The 22,156-nt window shown below is 36.5% G+C and overlaps 1 protein-coding gene across 19 annotated transcripts in view; it reads right to left on the bottom strand.

Moving 5' to 3' along the window:
- The window catches only part of LOC105034417 (uncharacterized protein At5g08430), a 60,335-nt gene extending 54,561 nt beyond the window's left edge, over positions 1–5,774 (bottom strand). For 4 of the 19 annotated variants that reach the window (XM_029262389.2, XM_029262390.2, XM_029262394.2 and 1 more), the window contains exon 1: positions 4,956–5,768. In XM_029262389.2, coding sequence (XP_029118222.2) covers positions 4,956–5,047 — 92 coding nt within the window. In that variant the 5' untranslated portion in view covers positions 5,048–5,768. Of the gene's footprint in view, positions 1–4,955 lie in introns of all 19 variants that reach the window. The other 15 variants (XR_012141249.1, XR_012141257.1, XM_029262399.2 and 12 more) reach the window with 7 other exon arrangements.
- Positions 5,775–22,156: the final 16,382 nt, after the last annotated feature.

Genomic DNA, 22,156 nt, shown 5'->3' with positions numbered 1-22,156 from the left:
AGGTTACTTGCCCCAATAGTTCAAGAGAAATTTCAGAAAAATCTCGTAATAATAGAGTAGGGTCCATCTGGATTTACCTCTATCAATGTAATCAATTACAAACAAATATTGATTCCCGTAAGTATCTTTTAACTCCGCTTCCCATTTTCATGGTACCAGAATTTTAGGAGATAACAAATGGAATTAAGTGGGACCCACTGCAGTTGTTATTATACCTGACTCAGCAATAAGGTTAAAACTATTTGGAAAGACCTTATAGCAGATAAGGACCTCCATCACCAAGATTTCAATAATTTAATAATATCGAGGCCAAGGTCCACAATCTTGGTATCAAGTATCATACCCATACGTTACCAATTCAGTATGGTACAGATCAATGTGAGACAGTACACACCCCATACTAAGACAGCTCTCAAGCCATTTTTCTTGCTTTATCTCAGCATGTCTCAGTATGGATCAATGCACACCCCAATTCACCTTGGTATGCCTCGGCAAGTTTGATACGGGTCAGTATGAGGCCTATAGTGACCCTAATACAATTTTTATACCATTTCCAACCAGGAATGATACAGAACACTTTGAACCAGGCAGTTCAAGGTGGTATGATAGTCCATGATCTAGACTCTTTGGCCTATATCATATAAGTAAAGGACGCATAAGTGGGGGAGGAGTTGGGTACAAGGGAGGAGGCTGAGAAAAAAGTGAGAATAAAAAAAAATGAGAAAGCAATGAAAACAAAAATTTACATGTGATCCTACATATGTTGGAAATGAACTTATGAAAACTAGTCTTGTTTCCTGTTAGGGGCAACATCTCATTTCTCGCTAATGTGTTTTCATTATTCATGCCAATTGCCAAAATTTGATTATCATTCCTCTAGATTTGTTTTTGATCCTGCTTCCTTTATGGGACATGGGAATTGATTATTAACAGAAAAGTACTTCTCCTGCACAAGGTGCACCCTCTTATTTTTTGCTCATATAATCTCATTCATGAACTATGTTACAGCATTGTGAGCATCATATGCATGGTTTAAACTCCAAGTACAAGTATCCGTATAGGTACCTTACCATATGGTTTACCAACAAATGATATGTCTGTTGGTGTTGGCATGGGAAAAGTGAGATGCAATACCATGTAAACATATGTCATGTTACCAAGAGGAATACCAATATGATATGGACCAGCATAGTACTATAGTTCAATCCACTTCAAGTTTTCATAAATTTAATGATTCTTTTGTTTTAAACAATATAATAAATGCATAAGTTAAAACTAAATTTCACAAAAACTAATGGACTCATCAACTACTAATTTACCCCCTTATGAAATACCCTAGACTACCACTGCCCTAATATTGGCAAATGATAGGGTGCATGGCCTGGTATTCTAGCAGTGCAACCCTCTTCCTCTTCTCCTCTCTTCTGCTACTCTATTCTCCTTTTCACCTGTTTTTTTTTTTCTTAGTATCTTGCTCTGTATTCCAAAATTTTCATATTTGTTAGTCTACTCAGATCTGGCTCAGATCTGTAGCCTTTAGGAAATTTTTATCTTGTGATCCAGTTAGCAAACAGTCCAAAAATCATAATGCATAACTTCTTTCTACAGTTCTAGCTAATGAAGCCCCAACAACTTTTAGTTTTCCTATGCAATGTACTTGTAGAATCTAAGCAAATAATAAGACAAACATGAACAACTAAATATGGTCAAAGAACCAAGCAAAATGCAAATTTCATTATTTATGAGGAATAAATGCCTACTATAGTTTAAGTATGAAAGATCAGAATCCATTTTTTCTAACTTAATCATTTCTGATAACAACTTGGGACTAAGTAGCATGACCAATCTGAAAGTTCTAGCATGCAGGCTTTCCCACAAAAGACATTGAGTGGACACCAATATCAAACAGAAATACTCACGCCACCTAGAAAGCTTAATATGAATAACCTTCACAAGGGAAGCATAAAGGCCAATTTTATCAAAAGAAAGCAAGCAGACTGATTTATGAAAACTAATTTCATGTCCAACAACAAGCGCTTTAACCACCATTCATTTTAACAAAGAGGGAACAAGATGACAAATCTTTTAGGCATCGAAGATCCAAAGACTGCTGATATTTAATAAAGCTCAAAGAAGCAAAGTTGTCCGGTGTAGAAATAAAGCTATGAAAATAGAGCAATACTAAGAAGGTATTAAAGTCTTATGTCAGCATTCCATTGAGTTTTCATAGAAAAGCATAAGCACTAAGAAAAATAGTGCTTAATTCCAAGTACAATCAGGAAGTATCACAATAAGTGGTATTTTTACAGGCACTTATCCAAGCCTCCTAGGCTTAGGTGTACCCTAAGCATCCCATGTAGGGCCCAAACAGCCCCTGACAGTGGCTTGACCACTTAGCAGGCACTCAAGCAATTTGCTTAGGCCTCAGCAGCTCAAGCTAATCAAGATGTCACTTTGAGGAAGTCAGGTTTTAGGAACAGCAGCCTGACGTATCAGGTGGGTCCAGCTTGCATGTTACAAACCCATTTGTTTTTCCTGTTGGTAACCTAACAACATTAGCTTAGTGACAACTTAAACCAAATGTTCCTGTGACCATTGACAAATTGTTTAGTCCCAACTCTTCATCAATTATTCCTGCCTACTGACTTATTTAACTTACTAATCATGTTAGATTAATATTATTGCACGGCTCATAGGTAAAAATTGGCACCATACTTGGTAACTTGTTAAGCTATACTAGAACAATCCTTGTATAAATGTAAATCTTTCCTTTCAATGATCCTTGACTAAATGCTTGATTCGAACTGTTTCATAATTATTTCTTATTTGGTACTGTTGCCTAATGGATTCATTTATTTAAGTTACTGATCATATTATTTTAGCTGATTAATTGATATTATTATATTTATAGCACTTGCTAACATTCATGCTTTGCTAGAATAAATCCCCTTATAAATTCAAAAAAAAAAATTAATTAGCTTTATTGTTTTAATTTCTTTACAGATTTCTGAGTTTTTATAATTATGTGTTCAATGAATATCTTTTTATGTATTAGATATATTAGGCTTAGCAGCAACTTTGAGACATTCAACAGCACTAGATCAAAAAATTAAATGTCATTGCCCCGGAGCTCCATTTGGTAAAAGTGGCTTTGTGTTATAGCTTTATTAGCATTTGCATCAGCTATCATGCCCAGGTCTGCTTACATATTGTTTTTAGAAATCATATTCATTATTCAAAGTTTAAGTAGAATCATTCAGGTCAAGGATTGGCAAAGTTTAGCTGAGGCTAGGAATGTACGTCATTTTGTACATATTTTCTTTTCTTTTTCTTATGAAGAATATCTTTGAATATTCAGGTACTATCTAGATAGCTAGTTACTTTTTTCATAGCTTCTGACTTCAAGCCATAGAGTTATCTCTTATATGTCTTGTCTGTCTATATAAAGACTTTATCATCAAATAGAATATTTTATGCTGAAATTAATTCAATAAATTTTTAACTTGTTTCACACTTTAAATTTTTCCCATTTTTCTAATTCTGTAGTTTTTTTCTGAATATGTTTAATTCTGAATAATTTTTAGTACACAAATTGGTTTTGAACCCAAACCATTTAAAATATATTTTTAACTTATGTCATTTTTTAAAAAAGAAAGACTGAAGCTCTTATCTTTACCTTTTAGAATTTTACTCAAATAATTCCCCTCCTTTTAACAGTTTCAAGCAGAAAATTGAAATTAAACTACAGAAAGCAATATTAAAACTGAGTCCTTGTCAAAAATAAAAACTCATTAATAGATTCTCTGCTCAGATGAGTACCTTTTGTTGGAACTGATTCATGCAAATACTAGTATAATACAATGCATGCAATTGGGACCCCTCCTCTTTTGGTCTCTTTCCGTCATGGTGGAAGAGAATGGTAAGAACATGCAAGGTAAGATGAGGAAGAAGTACAACAATACAAACTTTGGTTAACTCAAGGACAATGACAAAAACCAGAAGAATGTGCGCCTGGATGTTATACAACATTAGCTTCAATATGGAGGTGTGCCACTTCCATGTAAAGGTTTATAAAAAGACTCTGCATAAATTTTGTTTGTTTTTAAAGAGCAGTATGACCAATAAAATTTTCAATTGAAGGTATAATTTAAAAGCCACCCAACTAATAGACAATACATGAAAGTTTGTTAAATTTGATCAACATGAACAACAGTTGGCGTATAATCAGGTGCATTTCTTCATGGTACCCGACATTGGAAGCAAACATCAAGCAAGATGAGCAGTGACTTTCCTTAATTAAAGATATAGACAGATTGAGTCTGCATTCTCCTAAATGCAGAAATCAAGTTCCCAATGAACATGGCAATGTTTGTATTATGAACAATGTAACAGTAAAAAATGAATGGTCAAAAGTATGCTCGAGTGTCACGTAAGAAATGGACATGCTACCTCTAATGCTTGAAGTGTGCACACAAGATAAACAATGCCGATGAAACTGCTACAACTTTCTCATACTAATTTTGCAGTTCAACTGGACAAGAAATTCATGCAGGAGGCATGCTAAAGACTACTTTGAGGAAACACTGGCAGCACAACATTTACCGTGCCACCAAGCAAAACTAGCATGCGAGTCACCATACGGGAAGGGCTAAACAGTAGGAACTGGTGGGGCATAGAGAAGCAGCCCCACTCAAAAAAGCACATACATTTCTCCAGAGGTACGATTGTAGGGCATAGGAAAAAGGGGAAAAATGAGCAGAAATTTAATTACGTAATATCGAAACATTTATAAATATTAAAAAAAATGCATGTCATATTTTTCACACCCAAATATCCAAAATTTGAAATATATACAAACCAATAGAGAGAAATAGAGACGAAGATCAAATAAAGGAAACCTAATACAAACATTAAGCAAATTTCTACAATAATAGAAGGAGAAAAACCGAGCTCACTTGTAGTCACACACTCGAAGATGTCCTCCATCCTTGCAAGTGAAACAGTAGTCTTCCGCTATCTCCTCCTTGTTCTTCTTCGTCTTCCTCATCTGTCCTATCCCTTTCCCCTTCCCAAAACGCACCAAAACCACAAAACAGACCTCAAAAAGATGCTTCCTTTCCCCCTAAGCTCTTCGGAACCAAACTCCAAAGCACTCCCGAGACCAAGGCGTAGGATTCTTGAAACTCGATGCCGCAGAGAAGACGTGGCAAGAGGCGGTGTGGTGGGCGGTGTAGAAGGAGACGAGGGCGAACTCGAAGCGGAGGTGGGGGAAGCGGAGGTCGGGTTTGGAGCGGACCTGGGTGGCGTCCAAGAAGATGAGAAGGGAGTAAAGGCAGAGGTGAGGAAGCGGGCGACGAAGCGATGGTCGATGTGGATCACGTCGGAGGGTGACCAAGCCCGGAGATTCTCCAGTTCCGCCACCAGCAGGAGGGGATCTTGGTATCAATTAAGACCTTCCGATTTTGTCCAAATTAAGACCAAATCTCTCCATCTCTTTTCTTGCATGCAAGAATGTAAGCGAAGGATTGCTTTAATAACTCCTCCAAGGGTCACAAATCCATCACTTCCCCTCGAATTCGAGCCGAAAACCCAAAGAAACGCACCAAACCCCAAGAAAAGCTCACCAAAACCTATAGATGGAGGGGAAACGGAGGTGAAGAGAGACTCCACCAAGCCGGCGAGAAAGAGGGGAAGAACGAAAGTAGAATTCCAAAGGAATTCCGCTTTCTATTTACCATGAAGAGCTTCTTGGCCCTTGGGGCCTTTTACTACAGAGCGGGATTTTTTTTCCGATTTGCTCCCTGCCTTCATTGGAAATTAGAATGTTTCCTTTGTCGTATATGACGGTACATAATTTAGAAGCAGTCCCTTGACTTGAGAACTTATGATAATAGTCCATAATTGTTTTTTTTTGATCCGTCTGATCGAGAAGAGATGGAGAGGATTCGACCTTGTCTTGAAGGGGAGGAAATCTTCCGCGATGAATACGGTAGGATTTTCTCCAACGGAAAGCTGTCGTTTTCCGGAATCGTTTTGACGGGTCTTCCGTCGTTCGTGCTTTGAGACGTTACCATTATGCGGAATTCCCTTGTTCCCTAAAAGTTCCGAGCAAACATCCTCTGACCGTTTGATCGAGGACTAATGGTGTTGATGGAGAGCATATATTGGGTGGACGCAATGATGGGTTGTCCATGGAGACGTCATTTTTGTTTAGTGCTTATCTTTGTGAGTGTTTAATCCTGAGGACATGTTTCTAGAAAGAACAAACGAGTTGGTATTTTGTTTTAGCCCACGTGAAATAATAAATTGATGACCAAAGAAGAGACAAGAAATGTGACCCGGAATGTTTTGGTTTTTGTGTTGGTTGGTTGGCATTTTTTTTTTTTTTTTTTTTTGACAGGAAAGATGAGAGTTGGAGGGAGCAATCGGATGCATCCACTTTCTCCGATGCGATATAGGATCTCAATTTTTATTAAAAAATATCTAATTTTGAGCCGGATGAATAAACGGTCTCTTTTCACCATATGGATGAATCCAACGGATAATACGTCATCCCAATATTATTGAAAGCTAACGGATCAAATATCGTGTCCGGACCATCAAGATATACTCCATTCACAGTCATTCACATCCTGACATTTAATCATAATCGATACTCATTGAGATTTAAATCTGGATCACTTCGTTGGAAGCAAAAATTCGTTCTGCTGGGATGCCATCTCAATGGCTTGATTGGCACTTTTAATAAAATTCGCCTTTACAGAAGATCAAGAATTTTGCTATAAAAATAAAATAAAATTCATTGCATGGTCCTTTGGACTTGGGCTAGGATGCAATTGACATAGGATGGATGAATGACCCATTATCATCAAGTTATATCTAAAATAGCATCAAGTTTGGAAATAGAATCAACTGCCTTACAAAATTTAGATTCAATCCATTTTATGATCCAATATAGTCACGCGACATGTAAATGAAATAAATATGCTAGTCATTGAGTGTGTTTTTTTTTTTTTTTTTTTCCAAACACTAGAATTCGCCCCAAGCAATACACATGGAGTATAATGAAGAAATCTCCTATTGGATTAGAAAAAAATGATTTTGATTTCAATCTTGGTAAGAAAAATTTGTCTAACTTTATTTTTCAGGTTAAGGATGCGAGCTGGTAGAATTGACAAGAAAACAAAAATAAAAATAAAAAAGTGTTGCAAGTAAAAAGATGAATAGGAAGAATTAAAAATGGTGGTGCTCAATGAAATTAACATGAGTAGAATTGGTGCTCAATGGAAATAAAAGTGTTGCTTGACAAAAGATGAATGAGAAACATGAATAAAAGGAAACTAAATATAATAGAAATAGAAGTAACAAAAAAAAAAAAGAAAAAAAAAATCTTGCATGATCAGAGACAAATAAGAAGCATGAATAAGAAACAACATGATGTTCAATGGAAATAAAAATTAAAGAAAAAAATATTGCAAGATCAACATGAATAAGAAACATGATTACAAAAGAATTAAAATAATGGAAATAAAATTAAAAATTAAAAATGTTGCATGAAAGATGAATGGGAAAAAAAAAAAGCAACTGAAATATGGAAATAGAAAAAAAAAATATTGCATGTTTGTAGATAAATAAGATACAAAATGGTGGTGGTCAAGGGAGATAACAATAATATGGTCGGCAAGATTGGAACCTACATGGCTGCATGATTTTTAGTCATGCCCAACGAGCAACGGCACGCTTTCCTTCACAAATAAAAAGTATTAGAATTTTTAAGATGGGAAGAAGTCCAAGCACGACCTCTTTTGGTTAATCCCTTAAATTTTCGACTCTTTTAATTCCTTGCTTTTCCTCTGATATCAATGTTGCCTTAATGCTCCTGCTCGAATTCTGCTCCTTCCTGTTGGATTCTGGAATCCCTCCGTGATTTTAAGTTTTTTGTGTTTGATCCATGGGTCCATTTTCATCACTCAAGACTCCTGAATTTATTTCCATTTGTAAATCCCGGGTTCCCTTTAATGTCTTAATTCCTATCAAATATTTTTGTGGGATCTCCTTTGAGTGTTTGGCCATTTGTTCATGGTATGTATCTCTTCAACGGAATAGAATGCATGCAATAAGTTGACTCAATTTGAGGACAAACAAAGCTCCTAAATCATTTTATGTTTTAGAACCATAATATTTTTCGCTTCCATTTATAGCTACTAATCTATAAAAAACATAGTTTATCACAATTAGTAGCCAATTGCTAAGTGATAATCACAAAGTTATAGCTACTTATACCACATCTTAATTGGTTACAACCTTGAGTGACTTCTTGTCACAGGATCGCTGATCCCAAAATCAAAATTAAAAGAATAATAGTAGTTTGATATATTTCAAATAAAGAAGCATATATTGTTGCTTAACATTCCGCAATTGATATTTGGCACATGCCTTTTTCAATGGAATAAAATGAATGTGATGATTTGGTTCAATTAGAGGAGAACCAAAGGACCAAAGCTCCTAATTTTCACACAAGAAGAATTTTAATTATTTTCATCCATTTGAATCCATTAACACATATGATATGCAAATTTATGCAGATCTGCAGGCATGCACATACATCATCCAAAATCCCCTTGAAGCTTGTTAGTTTGACGCTTGAGATGTCAGCTTCTTCAAGTTCAGAATAGCTTTGTAGATATATTCTCATGGAAAGTATGTGTCTTGTCCTAGTTTTGGAAGTTCTTGTTTTCTTATATGATTTGATGCTAGAGTTTTAGCTATATTTTGGAATGTGCACCATCAACTTTTCTGAGTTTAACAAGCTTTACAAATGTATGTGAAAAAATACATTTGAAAGTTCTTGCTAGAATCTGTATCCTTTACTTCTAGAACTGTCTAGGGACATCATTTGTATCCCCCCATTTTGGAATTTAACTTCTGCTTTTCTGTCTAATTTTTGGTGTCCTCTTATTTCTGTGTTTTGTTTGATTTATGAAATCAACAATGTTCTTGTGAAACTACGATAGGAATCAATCTGCATTTTATATGATTTGATGCGAACTATGTGTGCATCAGATAGTACTGAACGACTGATCTCTACAATCATTTTACTCTCTGAATATGTCAAGTTTTTTAACATTGGTAAAATATTTGGCATAAGTTTATGCAATTGCCTCCATTGTAGGGGTGGTAGAGGACCTCTACTATGTTCTCATATATACTGCATTGGTACCAGGAGCAGATTCTTAATACAACTCAATGAGACAATATTTTGGTGAATTGGGTCTCTGAATGTTCTAGTGCCAATTCTCTGTTAATAGTCTTTGGTAAGCCTGTTTGTTTCTATCTGGAAGACTCTGATTTTTGTTTATCATTTTATAAGACATATATTTTAGAATCACTTGAATTTTCAAACTTCTTGTTTATGTTCTAAAGTCCCATAGCATGACCTTATGAAACTCTCACTTCTCATGAAACTGTAAAGGAATAAACAACATTCTGTATAAATATAACTGAAGAAGGAGAGAATGAGTTTTGAAAACGGACCTGCCATTGAACCGGACTTAATTATTGTCCACCAAGTGCAGGTACAAGAGAAAACTTTGAACTACATGAACATTGTCCACCTAAAAAAAGCATGAAAACTGGACAAACAAAAAAGAACACCAAGAAGATAATTCCCTATCTATTTCAGATCAGTTATACTGGTGCTTCTCCATTTGTCACCTAGAATTCAATGGAGTTGTATAAATTTTCTTCCAGGAAATTGAGGTATGATAGAAGTTCAAGTGGATTCACACATAGAATGCCTTTTGTAAGATCAGTGGCTTTCTCTTTCCAAGTGGTTCAAGGTTCTCTATGTTCTTGTACTTTTTCTTCTCATTCTCCCTTTTTCCTATATAATTTCAGGTTTATAATCATCAAGTATCTGCAAACTCCTAAAATCTGCATTGTCGGTGAGATGCAGATTATAGTAGAGAATATGAAGGCAGCATCAAGTTTGATTGAAGTAATACTAGGCTTGGCCAGGCATCATACAGACATTCAGGAATTGCAAGAAATATATTTTGTTAAAGCACAAATTGTTGGAATGTTAAAGGAGCATGTAATCAAAAAGCAATCCTGTTCCTCAGTCTCCTTTTCCTTTTCTTTGAAGATGGTTGTGAGAGGATCCAAACAGTAAGGGAGACCATCCCCATGCCACTATGATCCAAGAGGGTAATATGACAGACTAATAATGATCTGTCTCCTCCTTTAGGGTCCTTGAAAAATAAGGTGGATATAGACGAGTCCATGTCCCAGAATTTCTGCTTGCATTGGTTAATCTAGTTAACAAGCATGACTTTTGAACAATAACCAAGACCCATCTCTTGCGTGCATGACATGTCATGGATTTTGTGGTTTTCTCTACGTCTTCATCGTTTCTGAAAACCATGCAGGGAATGCAAGCAAGAGAATATCCATCCGGTGTTGAACACGATCGAGTGCCAAAGGATTGCTTGGCAGAACTGTCAATAGTGTGTCACTTTGTCAGCCCACGAGGATCTCTATAGGCTACTTGTATAACTAAGACAAAGGCTCAAAGAATATGCATGTGGTTTATATATTTGGTTTTACCATGAAGTTGTGAGGTTTAGGTTTTTTGAGTCCTTTTTAATTTTTTTGAAGTCTAAGATCATAAATTTTGAAAATGATCTTCTTGCAGTGGAAGAGCCTAATGCAAGTTTTCCATTGTTTTTGGGCGCGTGTGGATGTGGGTGGGGACCAGGCATATTCAAATATCAAAGCACATAAGATATGGAAAGCTAAAATATTCTTTGGAAGCTGAGAGATTTCATTTACACATAAGATAGTATGGGATTTATCTACTCATACTTATGTCCAATATGGAGTATATGAGCTATTGATCAGCAGTAGCTTACTATTGGGTTTTACTTATTTCTAAGAGTTACATGTACTTGTTATTGGATTTATGAGATGATTAAGGCTGTGCTTAATGGAGGTTTTGCCAGTTTAGCAGTTGTAGTTGGGATTTTATAGTGGATTACTATTGTTTGGGTTTAGATTGTTGCGAGATTCCTTGGGGCTTTAGATGTGGCATTGGGCATTCCTATGGATTTTACAATTGTTTTGAATGTTATTGTTGTTGGACATCTAAGTTTAGGATATATTTGGTTGGAGAGAGTTGGACCCAGGAATAGAAATGGAGATGAGTGACTTCTATTCCGGTCATTTGGCCGTAGAGAATTCTATTTCCATTCCAATTCCAGGAGAGAATAAAAATATCCCAATCCCCCAAAACACAATCCTTTCTCTTCCTAAGTATTTAAATCTTATTTTAATTCCGATTCCAGTTGCCAACCAAATGCACCTTAAAGGTAAATTCAAAGGGTGATCACAAAGGAAATGCAATAAAGACGTGCTTATTAGAACATGGTGCAATGTATTTAAGCTCATAGGAGGAGAATCCTGAACCATCCCAATATGTAAGGGTGGCTGGCAATATATAACCAAGTTACTTGATAATGATATGAGATTATAGTTGGTTTAAGACCAATTTTGGAACTGGAGTTATTATTACAATGTTGTAACTATCCTTTTAACCTTTTTGAGTCCTTCAATAGTTTAAACGAAAAGGTCAACCTGGAGTTATGGATACGAGTTCAGTTGCCAAAACCAGGAGCTAGAATAGGTGCGGGTGATGGGAAGCAGATATTTTAGAAATACTTGAAGCAAGCAAATACTAAAAAAACGGTACATTGCCTTTCTTGCTACTAAGGTTCGGACATCATAGATTTTTGAGTCATCTTTTGAGAAAAAACTAAGTGGTATTTAATTGGAGGGGAGTTGGGGCTTGAAATGGGAATGAAAAATGGATGACTCTAACATTTGGTTAGGGAGATTTCGATTCTAATTTTAATTCCTGGGTAGAATGGAAATGGTCCAATAAAATTTAATCCTATCTGTCTTCTAAGGATTTAAATCTATTTTGATTTCGATTCTGGTTACGAACCAAATACTTCGAAAGATATGATCATTCTGATTCCTATTCCAATTCATTCCAATTCCGTTTCCGTTTCCGATTGTAAACCAAACACCTCTAAAAGCAAGTGTAGATTAGGAGGAAATAATGTTTATAGAGTGTTATTATTAGAGACATGTTTTCAGTCTTTTTAGACTAAAAGTAATGTTTAAAAATATTGATCTATATTACCTATTGTTGGTATAGTGAGATGACTGGAGATGAACAAGATAAGAAACCTATCTTGGTTGGCTTGATTTAATGATTCTTAGTCTTATATTGACCTTTTTTTTTCCTCGCTCCCTCTCTATCTCATACACAGTGCATTCCTAAAATTTCATCCTGCAGGCCCATCATTTTTCTTTTGTGGTTCCTTGATCAAGGATGTATCCTGTGGTTGCTCTAGGAAATAATTAGCTGTTTTGCCACAAATTCGATGATTCAGTATCTCTATTTTTTATTGTTTCTATATAATCTTCAACACTTGAGATATGTTTGCAAGTATTAAATTCTTTTCTTTTGTTTAGTTCCAATCTTATCTGCCACATTGGCATACAAAATATTTGTTGGAAGCTATGGCGGCATGTTTTTTCTTTTATTTGGTATCTTATTTCTAATGCTTTAGAAATGGTTGTATCTTTCGCATGAAAGAATGATTGATCTTCTTTCTCAACCTCAATCATTGGATCATGTTTTGCACATCTTTCAAAGTGTGACGAACCTCTTCCATCCATCTACAGCACAGATGAAGCTCATGTCATGCTTTGAAAGGTGTACAAAGCATGATCCAATAGTTGAGGTTACGAAAGAAGATCAATCATTCTTTTGCGTGAAAGATACAACTCAAGTCCCTTTAAAGAAAAACCCATGAATTTTCATTTCATCTATCCCTAGCTATTTTTAGAAGGTTGGAGCTATGGAAAAAATTGGCATCTAATGGGATCATTTCCATATCAAATTACCGTATGGAGACAAAATAACAAGAGAACTCTTTTTCTTGTCCTAAACTATTTTGGTACCGCAGGTTTATTGCATTTTCACGAGATAGCTATCTAATTAAGAAAAATTACATTTTCATAATTTATGTTAATGTTGGTATAGAATACCTATACATTCACATGGGATAAGTATGCACATGTGGTTATTAGAATTAATTAAGTAATTAATTAATTATTGAAAATCTTAATCATATCCTAAGTGGATTATATTGACTCAATCTTATCTTAAGTGGAGGTTGAGAATTCCAAAAAACTCTCAACTATAAAGATCATGTGAGAGTGGGATTGTGGTACATGTCCCTGTAAATAGATAGTATATGTCTGTCATATTGTCATGGCCCGGCCCATTGAGCCTTAAACCCAGCTTAATACACAAAAAAAAAAAAAAAAGAACAGAGGATTGACGGGAGGAGAGTCTTCTTCCAACCCCAATGAGTAGATTTAATCTGAGCCAAACTCCTCCCCTGGTCCTCTTTAAAGAGAGGCCAACCCTCCCCTTCAAACCCCATGAGCTCCGGCTGCCTTCTGTCCCCTTCTTCTCTTGAGAAATTTTCACCGAGTTTACCAAAATCAAGACCGTTGATCATCAAAAAAAAGGGTAAGAACTTTTTCCAATCCTTCTCCTCATCTTCCAGAGTCTATAGGTGCTGGGACTTTGATCGACAATCATCGGATTTTGGCCAAATAAGGGGCTCAGATTGTTTCCCCTATTTTTTCGTGTTGTTTTGAATTTTTTTTCATCCTCTTTGGTCACCGCCGATCGTCGGATTTGGGTTGCTGGTCATCGCTTGAGATTACCCTCCGACCTTGGGAGGTCATAGGTTGGGAGGAGACCTTCCCTACCTTGGGAACAAGGAAATCAAAGGATCCCTTGTTCTGTGAAAGAAGAAGAAGAGAAGAAGACCACGCGGGTCCCCTCTCCCGTGAGGAAGAAAAGAAAAAAAAAAAGAAGAAGGAAGAAAAAGAAAAAAGAAAAGAAGAAGGAAAAGAAAAAGAAAAAGAAGAAGAAGAAGAAGAAAAGAGAAGTAGAAAAATAATAAATAATAAAAATATATATATAAAATAATAGGACTCTCTCTTCTATCTCTTTTGTGAAGAAAAAAAAAGAAGAAAGAAAAAAAAAAGAAGAAAAAAAATAAAATAAATTAATTAATAAATAATGATATAAATAATAAAATATGAGAAAGAGAGTTTCTCTCTCTTCCCTCTCTTTCTTCAGCCTGAACTAGTATTTTCTCTCTCTAGAATTGAACTTTCTCTCTTTAGAATTCTCCCTCTAGATTTTCTCTTTCCTAAGATTTCTAGAATTTTGAGAAGAATGATGATGAATGTAAATGATCCTCATGATGGATTTTTAATCTGTGATCGTCGGACGGTACACCGACACCCACTTTGATCAAATTAGATATTTTTAGATTTTAATTTCTATAATTTTATTAAATTATCCATATGATAATTTCAGCATGATTTGATCTGATAGATCGGATTTGTTGAATCATATTGTCTGAAGAATTCAAGATGAGTTTTCTCTCTCTATAATTTTTTCTCTCTAGAATTTTTTTCTCTCTAAAATATTCTCTCTCTTGATTGATTCTCTCTCTAAAAAGGTTAGTGAATAAAGAATTTTTTTTTAATAATTCTGATCTGATTCTAATGAAGAACCCTGATCCATGATTGTCAAATAACGTACTGGCACCCATCTTGACCATAAATCTTTAGATTTGATCATTCATGATTTCGATCTAGCCATAATTTGATTTGATCATATTGATTTTACCAATCGAGATATTAGACCAATCATAATATTAAATTGTATCACCTGATCAATTCGAATTGTACCTCATGAATTCTTTCTCCTCTAATTGTCTTTCTCTACTTGATTTTATGAAATCGATGAAGAAACCTCGATCCTATCACTTCAAATCCGATTTGATCTGATAGTCAAACTTTGGATCATTTAGGTCATAATTAGATTTTGATTAGATAAAATTAGATGATCGGACCCAATCTAAACCGTTGAAATATGATATTCGTATTCTTTCTAATTATTGAAATTGATTCTGTATAGGATTGTGGATGTTTGATCATGGGATATCGCGATATGATCTACGAACAGAATTTTTGGAAGAAAAATTTATAGAATTATGTGGGTTTATTGGAATGCGTTCGAGGTAAGTAATATTTTATTTTTTCTAGATTTATCGATAAATTATAATATATTTTTCTGACATGATTTGTGAAATGATGCATGAATTAGATGAATGATATTTTGTTATGAAAATATCTTATTTGAAATGTTATGATAAAGTATGATTGAACATATTGATTCCATGATGCATTATATTGATTGATTTCGATACTACATGATTATATATTTTATTATCGAAATTAGAATATAAAATATGATTTATGAAGAATTATGATATAAAAAATATTATGAATTGACAACCTGACTATGTAAAGGACCCTACCAATGGGGGCATATACGTTGGCAATTGATTTGTCCTGAGAGTTTACGTCGCTAGAGAAACCAGCGACAAACCGCCAGAGAGACCAGCGGTTCCGAAGGACTTGACTGCCAGATGATTCGCAGCTCACCGCAAGAAGATACGCGGTGTTATGACCCTGCCACAGAGAAAATGTGGTCATAGCTCATGGTTGATGAAAAAAATTGAAAAACGAAAGAAATTGAAAACTAAAAAGAAACTTGAATTTTCGAAAAAGAAATAAATTTGGCATGAATTATATTGCATAATTGAAATTGATTTCGAATTGATGAACTTTATATGCTTATTTTATATAAATGATTATTTACTTAAATGTCTGATGAAATCTATTTAGAAGTGATCATTGCTTACTGGGCTGTCTAGCTCATTACCTCCTATTTTATTATTTTTACAGATGTTGAGGAATTAAGATGATACAAGATATGAATGGAAGAGTGATCAGAAGCAGAATCACTATACTTTTATTTTAGGTTGAAAGTCTTATTGAATTTGATGTAAGGACTATGAATCATTGTTGAATTTATTGAGATATTAAAGAAAAAATTTAAGTCGTTATATTTTGGATTTAAATTATTGACTAATTATTCCGCTGTTGTTTTAAGATAGCATGATAAGATGCCTTGCATGCTTATGGGAAGAATTTTCTATGAGTATGCGGTGGTTGCCATGACCCTCGATTCACAATCTCGGATCGGGGGCGTGACACATATATCATACCATTCGTACAACTTAACTATACACAAGTTATTCTCCCTATTATCCTTTCTCTCTTTCTCCAAGGCAACCACTCAAAAGAGCCTTGGGCATTTAAGGTGTGGACACCATAAGAGGACTCTGACAGCCCTCTTCCTGGATTTGGAGTGCGCTCAACAAAGGCATGGAGTGCAAGACAAGAGGGTCGCCAAACAAGTCCAAATACAATTGCTTCTACTTGTTTCAGGATCAAAAATACTCAAGGTATACATTCTAATCTGAGTTCTTTCAGTGGTATCAAAGCGCACATGACCTTGTTTGCACCCTTATCATGGCTCTCTGACTTAGGATCACAATAAGCACGCTAGAACCATCCAAACCGAACCATATTATTGTTTTGATTATTGTTTCATTGATCCAATTAGATGGATTTGTTCCTCATATGGTAGCCTACTTGCCTGCAAAATCTCATGCTCATCCGTTGAGTCGTTTGAGAGAAATCGCCAACATAAATTTTGATTTTGTATATGAACCCATGATGAATTAGAAAATTTAGATCTAATTTTGATATATATAATGTTTGTTTCATACTATGATACTAGTATTATATGAAACTATGTTCTTTAAGCTTTCTAATGTTATATTATATGCATGATTTGGCTTAATATTTTGAGAGATATGGGCTCCCAAAGTTGGTTATGCAGAATAAATTTTTTTCATAAATCGAGCTGCTGGAGGAAGAAGTTGTTCATCCACTCATGCAGCATACGGTGGTTGCGTCACCACCCAACAAAACGACATCTGATTGGATATCCAAAAATGCCGACAAACTCCCCATGTTGCAATAACCTGAAAAGTGGTGGCTGCATCACTGCCAACCATCATCACGAAGCATGTGTGATGCATGCATGGGCAACTGCGACTGTGGATCACTGAGAGTCGCTCCGAACAGCCAGACCACCCCATACACGTAGATGGCTCGTATGGGCATGTGTGACTGATCCGGCGATGCTGTATCGTCACCGCTGACTAGTGGAGCATCCTCTCGCCGATTCTGACTTGATGGTGGTGTTAGTAATGATTTTTGATGAGATTAATGATTTATTTTTATTTTTCTCGAGATCTGAATAATTTTAATAAAAATATATTTTTTATTTTATTTTGGGCTATTTCTTTTGGTAGCGCATGTGGGGATGTGGTGGGCTCATTGGGCCTTATTTTTTGGGCTTAATGCTCCTAAAATTATAGCCCATAGCTCTATATGATTAGTTCTGAATTTCGGATTTTATCCGAATTAGCTTTTGATTTAGTTCTAATAATTATAATTAATTATTTATTAATCACAAAAAATTCATAAAAAATATTTTAAGGGTTCTTGTGATTAGGATTATTCTGTGCTTATTTTGAACATAGTAGAATATCCTTAAATAATCTCTTATACTTAAATTTGCATGGATATTAATTTGGTAAACTTATAAATTGTTGCTATAATATAATTGTTTATCAATTATTCATCTTATGTGTTTTAATTAAAATTAGCATCATTAGGGCTCTTTTGTGGGGCCACATCATGTGATGTTTGTGACATGTGGGTTTGTTCCATGAGAACAATAGAATGAAAGTGTGAGATTATGCATGATGGATGATAATTTTGAAGCCTAGCAATCTATCGATTCTAAAGTGCATTGATTTAATACTTTGATTTTATTGTTATTTGTTTGAACATATGCACTGAATGTCTTTCATTCCTTCCATTATAGTGATATGGCCACTAGTTTCGTTATCTCTAATCTTCTAAAAACTTAGAAATTGGATAGTACTAATTATGGCACTTGAGAGATGCATGTCCAATACCTTCTTCAAATGGAGAAGGTATGGGATACTTTGCATACTACCATGCTCTCAATGCAAGGGAATGATGTTTTTCTTATATCTCAGAAGGCCTATGACAAGTGGCTCGAGAGAGACCGTCATGCTCACCTTGCGATACTTGTTTGCATGCGGAGTGACCTCATGAGCCAGTTTAAGTCCTACAAAACTATGAAGAAAATGTGAAAAAAGCTAAAGGTTATATTTGGACAGACATCTGTGATAAAACTCCATGTATTGCAACTGAAATTCCAGTGGTATATCAAGGATCTGAAGCATAGCATGGCTCAGCATCTTAGGAAGATGGGTTCTCTTATTCGAGATCTTCAGACTATAGGTGTCACCCTCACTAATGAGCAATAAATGTTGGGGGTGATTAGATCCTTGTCGAACCTTGAGTGGGCCCAAATGAAGCTTCTTACGATGCATAGTGAGAATATTAAGACTTTTGAGGATATCGCACATCATTTGGAGCTGGAGGTACAGTGCATTGAGGCAAGCTGCATAGTAGCTTATGTGGTCCAGGTTGAGAAGTCTGAAAGTTTTAAGCCGAGATAAAGGAAGCAAGAATCTAAGGCTAAGGGTCCTGTACCCAAGACAGGACAGATCAAGAAAGTCAAGAGGGGCTCACGTAGAAAGAAGGATATATTCAAACTCAAGTGCTATAACTATCAAAGTAAAGGACACTTCGCTCAGGATTGTCTTGAGCCAAAGAAGGTAACCATCTTTCCTAACTCTCCTTATATGTTGGTGTGCTCACATGCATTAGTTGCATACTCACGTCCTGAGTGGATTGTTGATATAGGAGCAATGCAACACATAAGTGCCGATAGGGAAGGATTCATGGATTATCGTTGGATGTCTATGGAGACACAACGTATGTGTCACACTAGGGAATGACACTACTAAAAAAGTCCTTGGAGTTGGATCATACCAGCTCAGGATGAAGAATGGCATAGGCCTACTTCTGCAAGATGTTTTGTACGCTTTAAGAATCCAATGTAATCTAATTTCAATAGTAGTATTATTAGGGCTAGGATATTCTTTCCATTTCAACGATAGTGGTGTAAACATTTATGATCAGGATATGTTCTTAAGATTTGGGTTCTTAGATGATAGATTCTTTAAACTATATTTAGATGTTTATAATTAGAATCTCTCTTTTGCTTTAATTTCTTCATTATTTTCTGTTGGTGATTGTGATGTGTGGCATAAGAGTTGGGCTATATAGGCTAAGACGGGATGGTCAAGCTAGCTAGAGAAGGTCAGTTGGGATCTTTTAACAAAATAAGACTTACTATGTATAAGCCTTGTTGAGCCAATAAAGCCAAGAGAAAGCCTTTTGGTAAGACTATTCGATCATCTCATCCATTGAAGTTAGTGTACTCCGACATATGCGGTCCAATAAATATAAGGGCACGTCATGGTGCCACTTATTTCCTCATATTTATAGATGATAACTCATATTTTGGTTACATGTATCTGATCTTGCACAAGTCAAAAGTATTAGATTGCTTCAGTGCTTCGTGGTAGAGGTGAAGAATTGGATGAAGAGAAAACTTAAGACTCTTTGGATTGATAGGGGTCGTGAGTATCTGTCTGATCAGTTCAGATGTCTGTGTCAGAAAAAAGGTATAGTCTAACATCTAATAATTTCGAATAATCCACAACAGAATGGTGTTGTGAAACATCAGAATCAAATTTTGTTAGAAATGGTTAGGTCTATGATGGCGCAGGCAAATCTTTCAATTAGTTTTGAAGAGATGAGCTGTTAACTGTTGCCTATATCTTTAATCGAGTTTCAATATTCTTAATCGAGTTCCAAGCAAGTCCGCACACTCTACCTTCTTTAAGTTGTGGACTGATAGAAGTCCAAATCTAGATAATTTGCGTCATTGGAGATTAGCTAGATATGTTCACAGCTCCTCCCACAAGTATGATAAACTTGGACCAAGGGCTAGCAAGAAGGTATTCATTAGGTATCCTAAGATTTTCAAAGGATACATCATGTATGGTGAACACCCTAATGGAAGAATGACTGAGATAGAGTCTCGAGATGTAGAGTTTCTTGAAAATAAGTTCTCAAGAAATGGTGAGGTTGATAAGGACTTCCAATTGTATAGGTACAAGAGGAAGCACTTTGGATCAATAGGAGTATCCCTGAGGACAGTGAGAGCACATCGCTCCATAGAAGCGAATCCCTTGACATCGATTCAGAGGCTCAACTAGTTGAATGGAGCCATCATGAGAATGTTTCTCGATGTCATTTTGATGAAGTTGAGGGGAGGACTCTCATGTGGACTGTATTGGATGTTGATGAGCCAGCTTCTTATGAAAAAGCACTTGCCTCGCCTGACCGAGATCAATAGTTGACTACAATGAAGGAAGAGATGAATTTCATGGCTAAGAATGAGGTGTGCGAGCTTACTGATCTTTTGTCCAAGCGAAAAGTGATCGGCAACAAATAGATCTTAAAGGTCAAGCACAAGAAAGATGGGTCAATCAACAAGTTCAAGGCTCGATTAGTCATGAAGGGCTATACCTAGAAAGAGGATATAGACTACATGAAGACTTTCTCTCCTATAGTGAGGTTTGACTCCATGCATATAATTTTGACCATTGTAGCTTATTTAGATCTTGAGCTACATCAGATAGATGTCAAGACTGCATTCCTTAATCAAATATTAGGTGAAGAGATCTATATGCAACCCATTGGCTTTGTTGCCGAAGGACAAGAGTGCAAAGTGTGCTACCTTTAACGATCCATTTATGGTCTCAAGCAATTGTCCAGACAATGATATCTACAGTTTCATGATGTCGTTACCTCCATAGGTATGTTTATGTTGGGGGAAGACCATTGTGTGTATGTCAAGAAGACTAAGGAAAGATTTTTGATCCTATTCTTATACATAGATGACATCTTGTTGGCTGAAAATAACTTGAAGATGATCAACACTGTTGGGTATAAAATACCCCCCCAGCTGAAGTTCGTACCAGGAGTGACCCTCCCGGGACTCTGCCGACATCCAACCTTGGACGACATCTTTCCGAACCTCTCCGACGGTCGAGCTTCCGTAATATTCCCAAGTTCTGCCGACGGATAAACTCCCACAGCTTCTTCCACGAGTGTCGATCGGGTTCCCCCAACGGACGAACTCATGCCGCATCTCCTAGGCTTCTCGAGCGATAAGCTTCTTCGGTTGTCCATCAGGCTGCTCCAAGTGCTTTCTAAATTCTACCATCGGCCGATCTCCTACAAGGGTCAACCGTTCTCCGAACTTCTTTCAGATCTTTTCCGATAGGATTCGATCGACTCCAATCCGAAGTTCTTCCAGAACTACGTCAGTTCGTCAGTGGCCGAACTTTTCCAACAGTAGATCTCCACGACGGATGGGCTCCATCCAAGTTTCTACGACGGTCGACCGCCTTCTGGGTTTCATCCGGGCTCCTACGGGAGCCGGACTTCTTCCCCGAACTTCTACTGCAGGTAGACTTCGTCCGAGCTCCTACGGGAGTTGGACTTCAGTCCTGAGCTCCCATTGTAGGTAGACCTCATCCGAATTTTTACAGGGGTCGGACTCTGAGCCCCCACCACAAGCGATCTACATCGAGCTTCTGCTACAAGCGATCTACTCCGAGCTTCTGCTATAAGCGATCTACTCTGAGCTACTACTACAAGCGGTCTACTTCAAATTTCTACTACGAGCGGTCCACATCGGATTTCTACTGTAAGCCTCCACCCGAGCTTCCCTTGTGAATGAATTTCTTTCGGACTTCTATTGCAGGCAGGCTTCGACCGAGCTTCCTCAACAAATGATCCCCATCTGAACTTCTACGGAAACCAGACTCTGACCGAACTTCTGTAGCGGATAGATTTCGGACGAACTCCTATGACGCAGGGCTCCAGCAGCCGAATCCCTCTAGCGGGTGAACCTCTCTAGCGCCATCCGACATCCACTGTCGGTCGACCTTCTGTCGGATTCTGCATGAAACTGAACTTCGTCCACAGAAAGCTCCTGACTGAGCTTCTACAGCAGATGACCTTCACCTGCAGTACTAGCGCCCAAGGCACCCAACGG

This window comes from Elaeis guineensis, chromosome 1, assembly GCF_000442705.2.
Source record: "Elaeis guineensis isolate ETL-2024a chromosome 1, EG11, whole genome shotgun sequence".
NCBI classification, from domain to species: Eukaryota; Viridiplantae; Streptophyta; class Magnoliopsida; order Arecales; family Arecaceae; genus Elaeis; species Elaeis guineensis.
The sequence above is the reverse complement of the archived record's forward strand: the minus strand, read 5'-3'. Positions and strand labels throughout refer to the sequence as shown.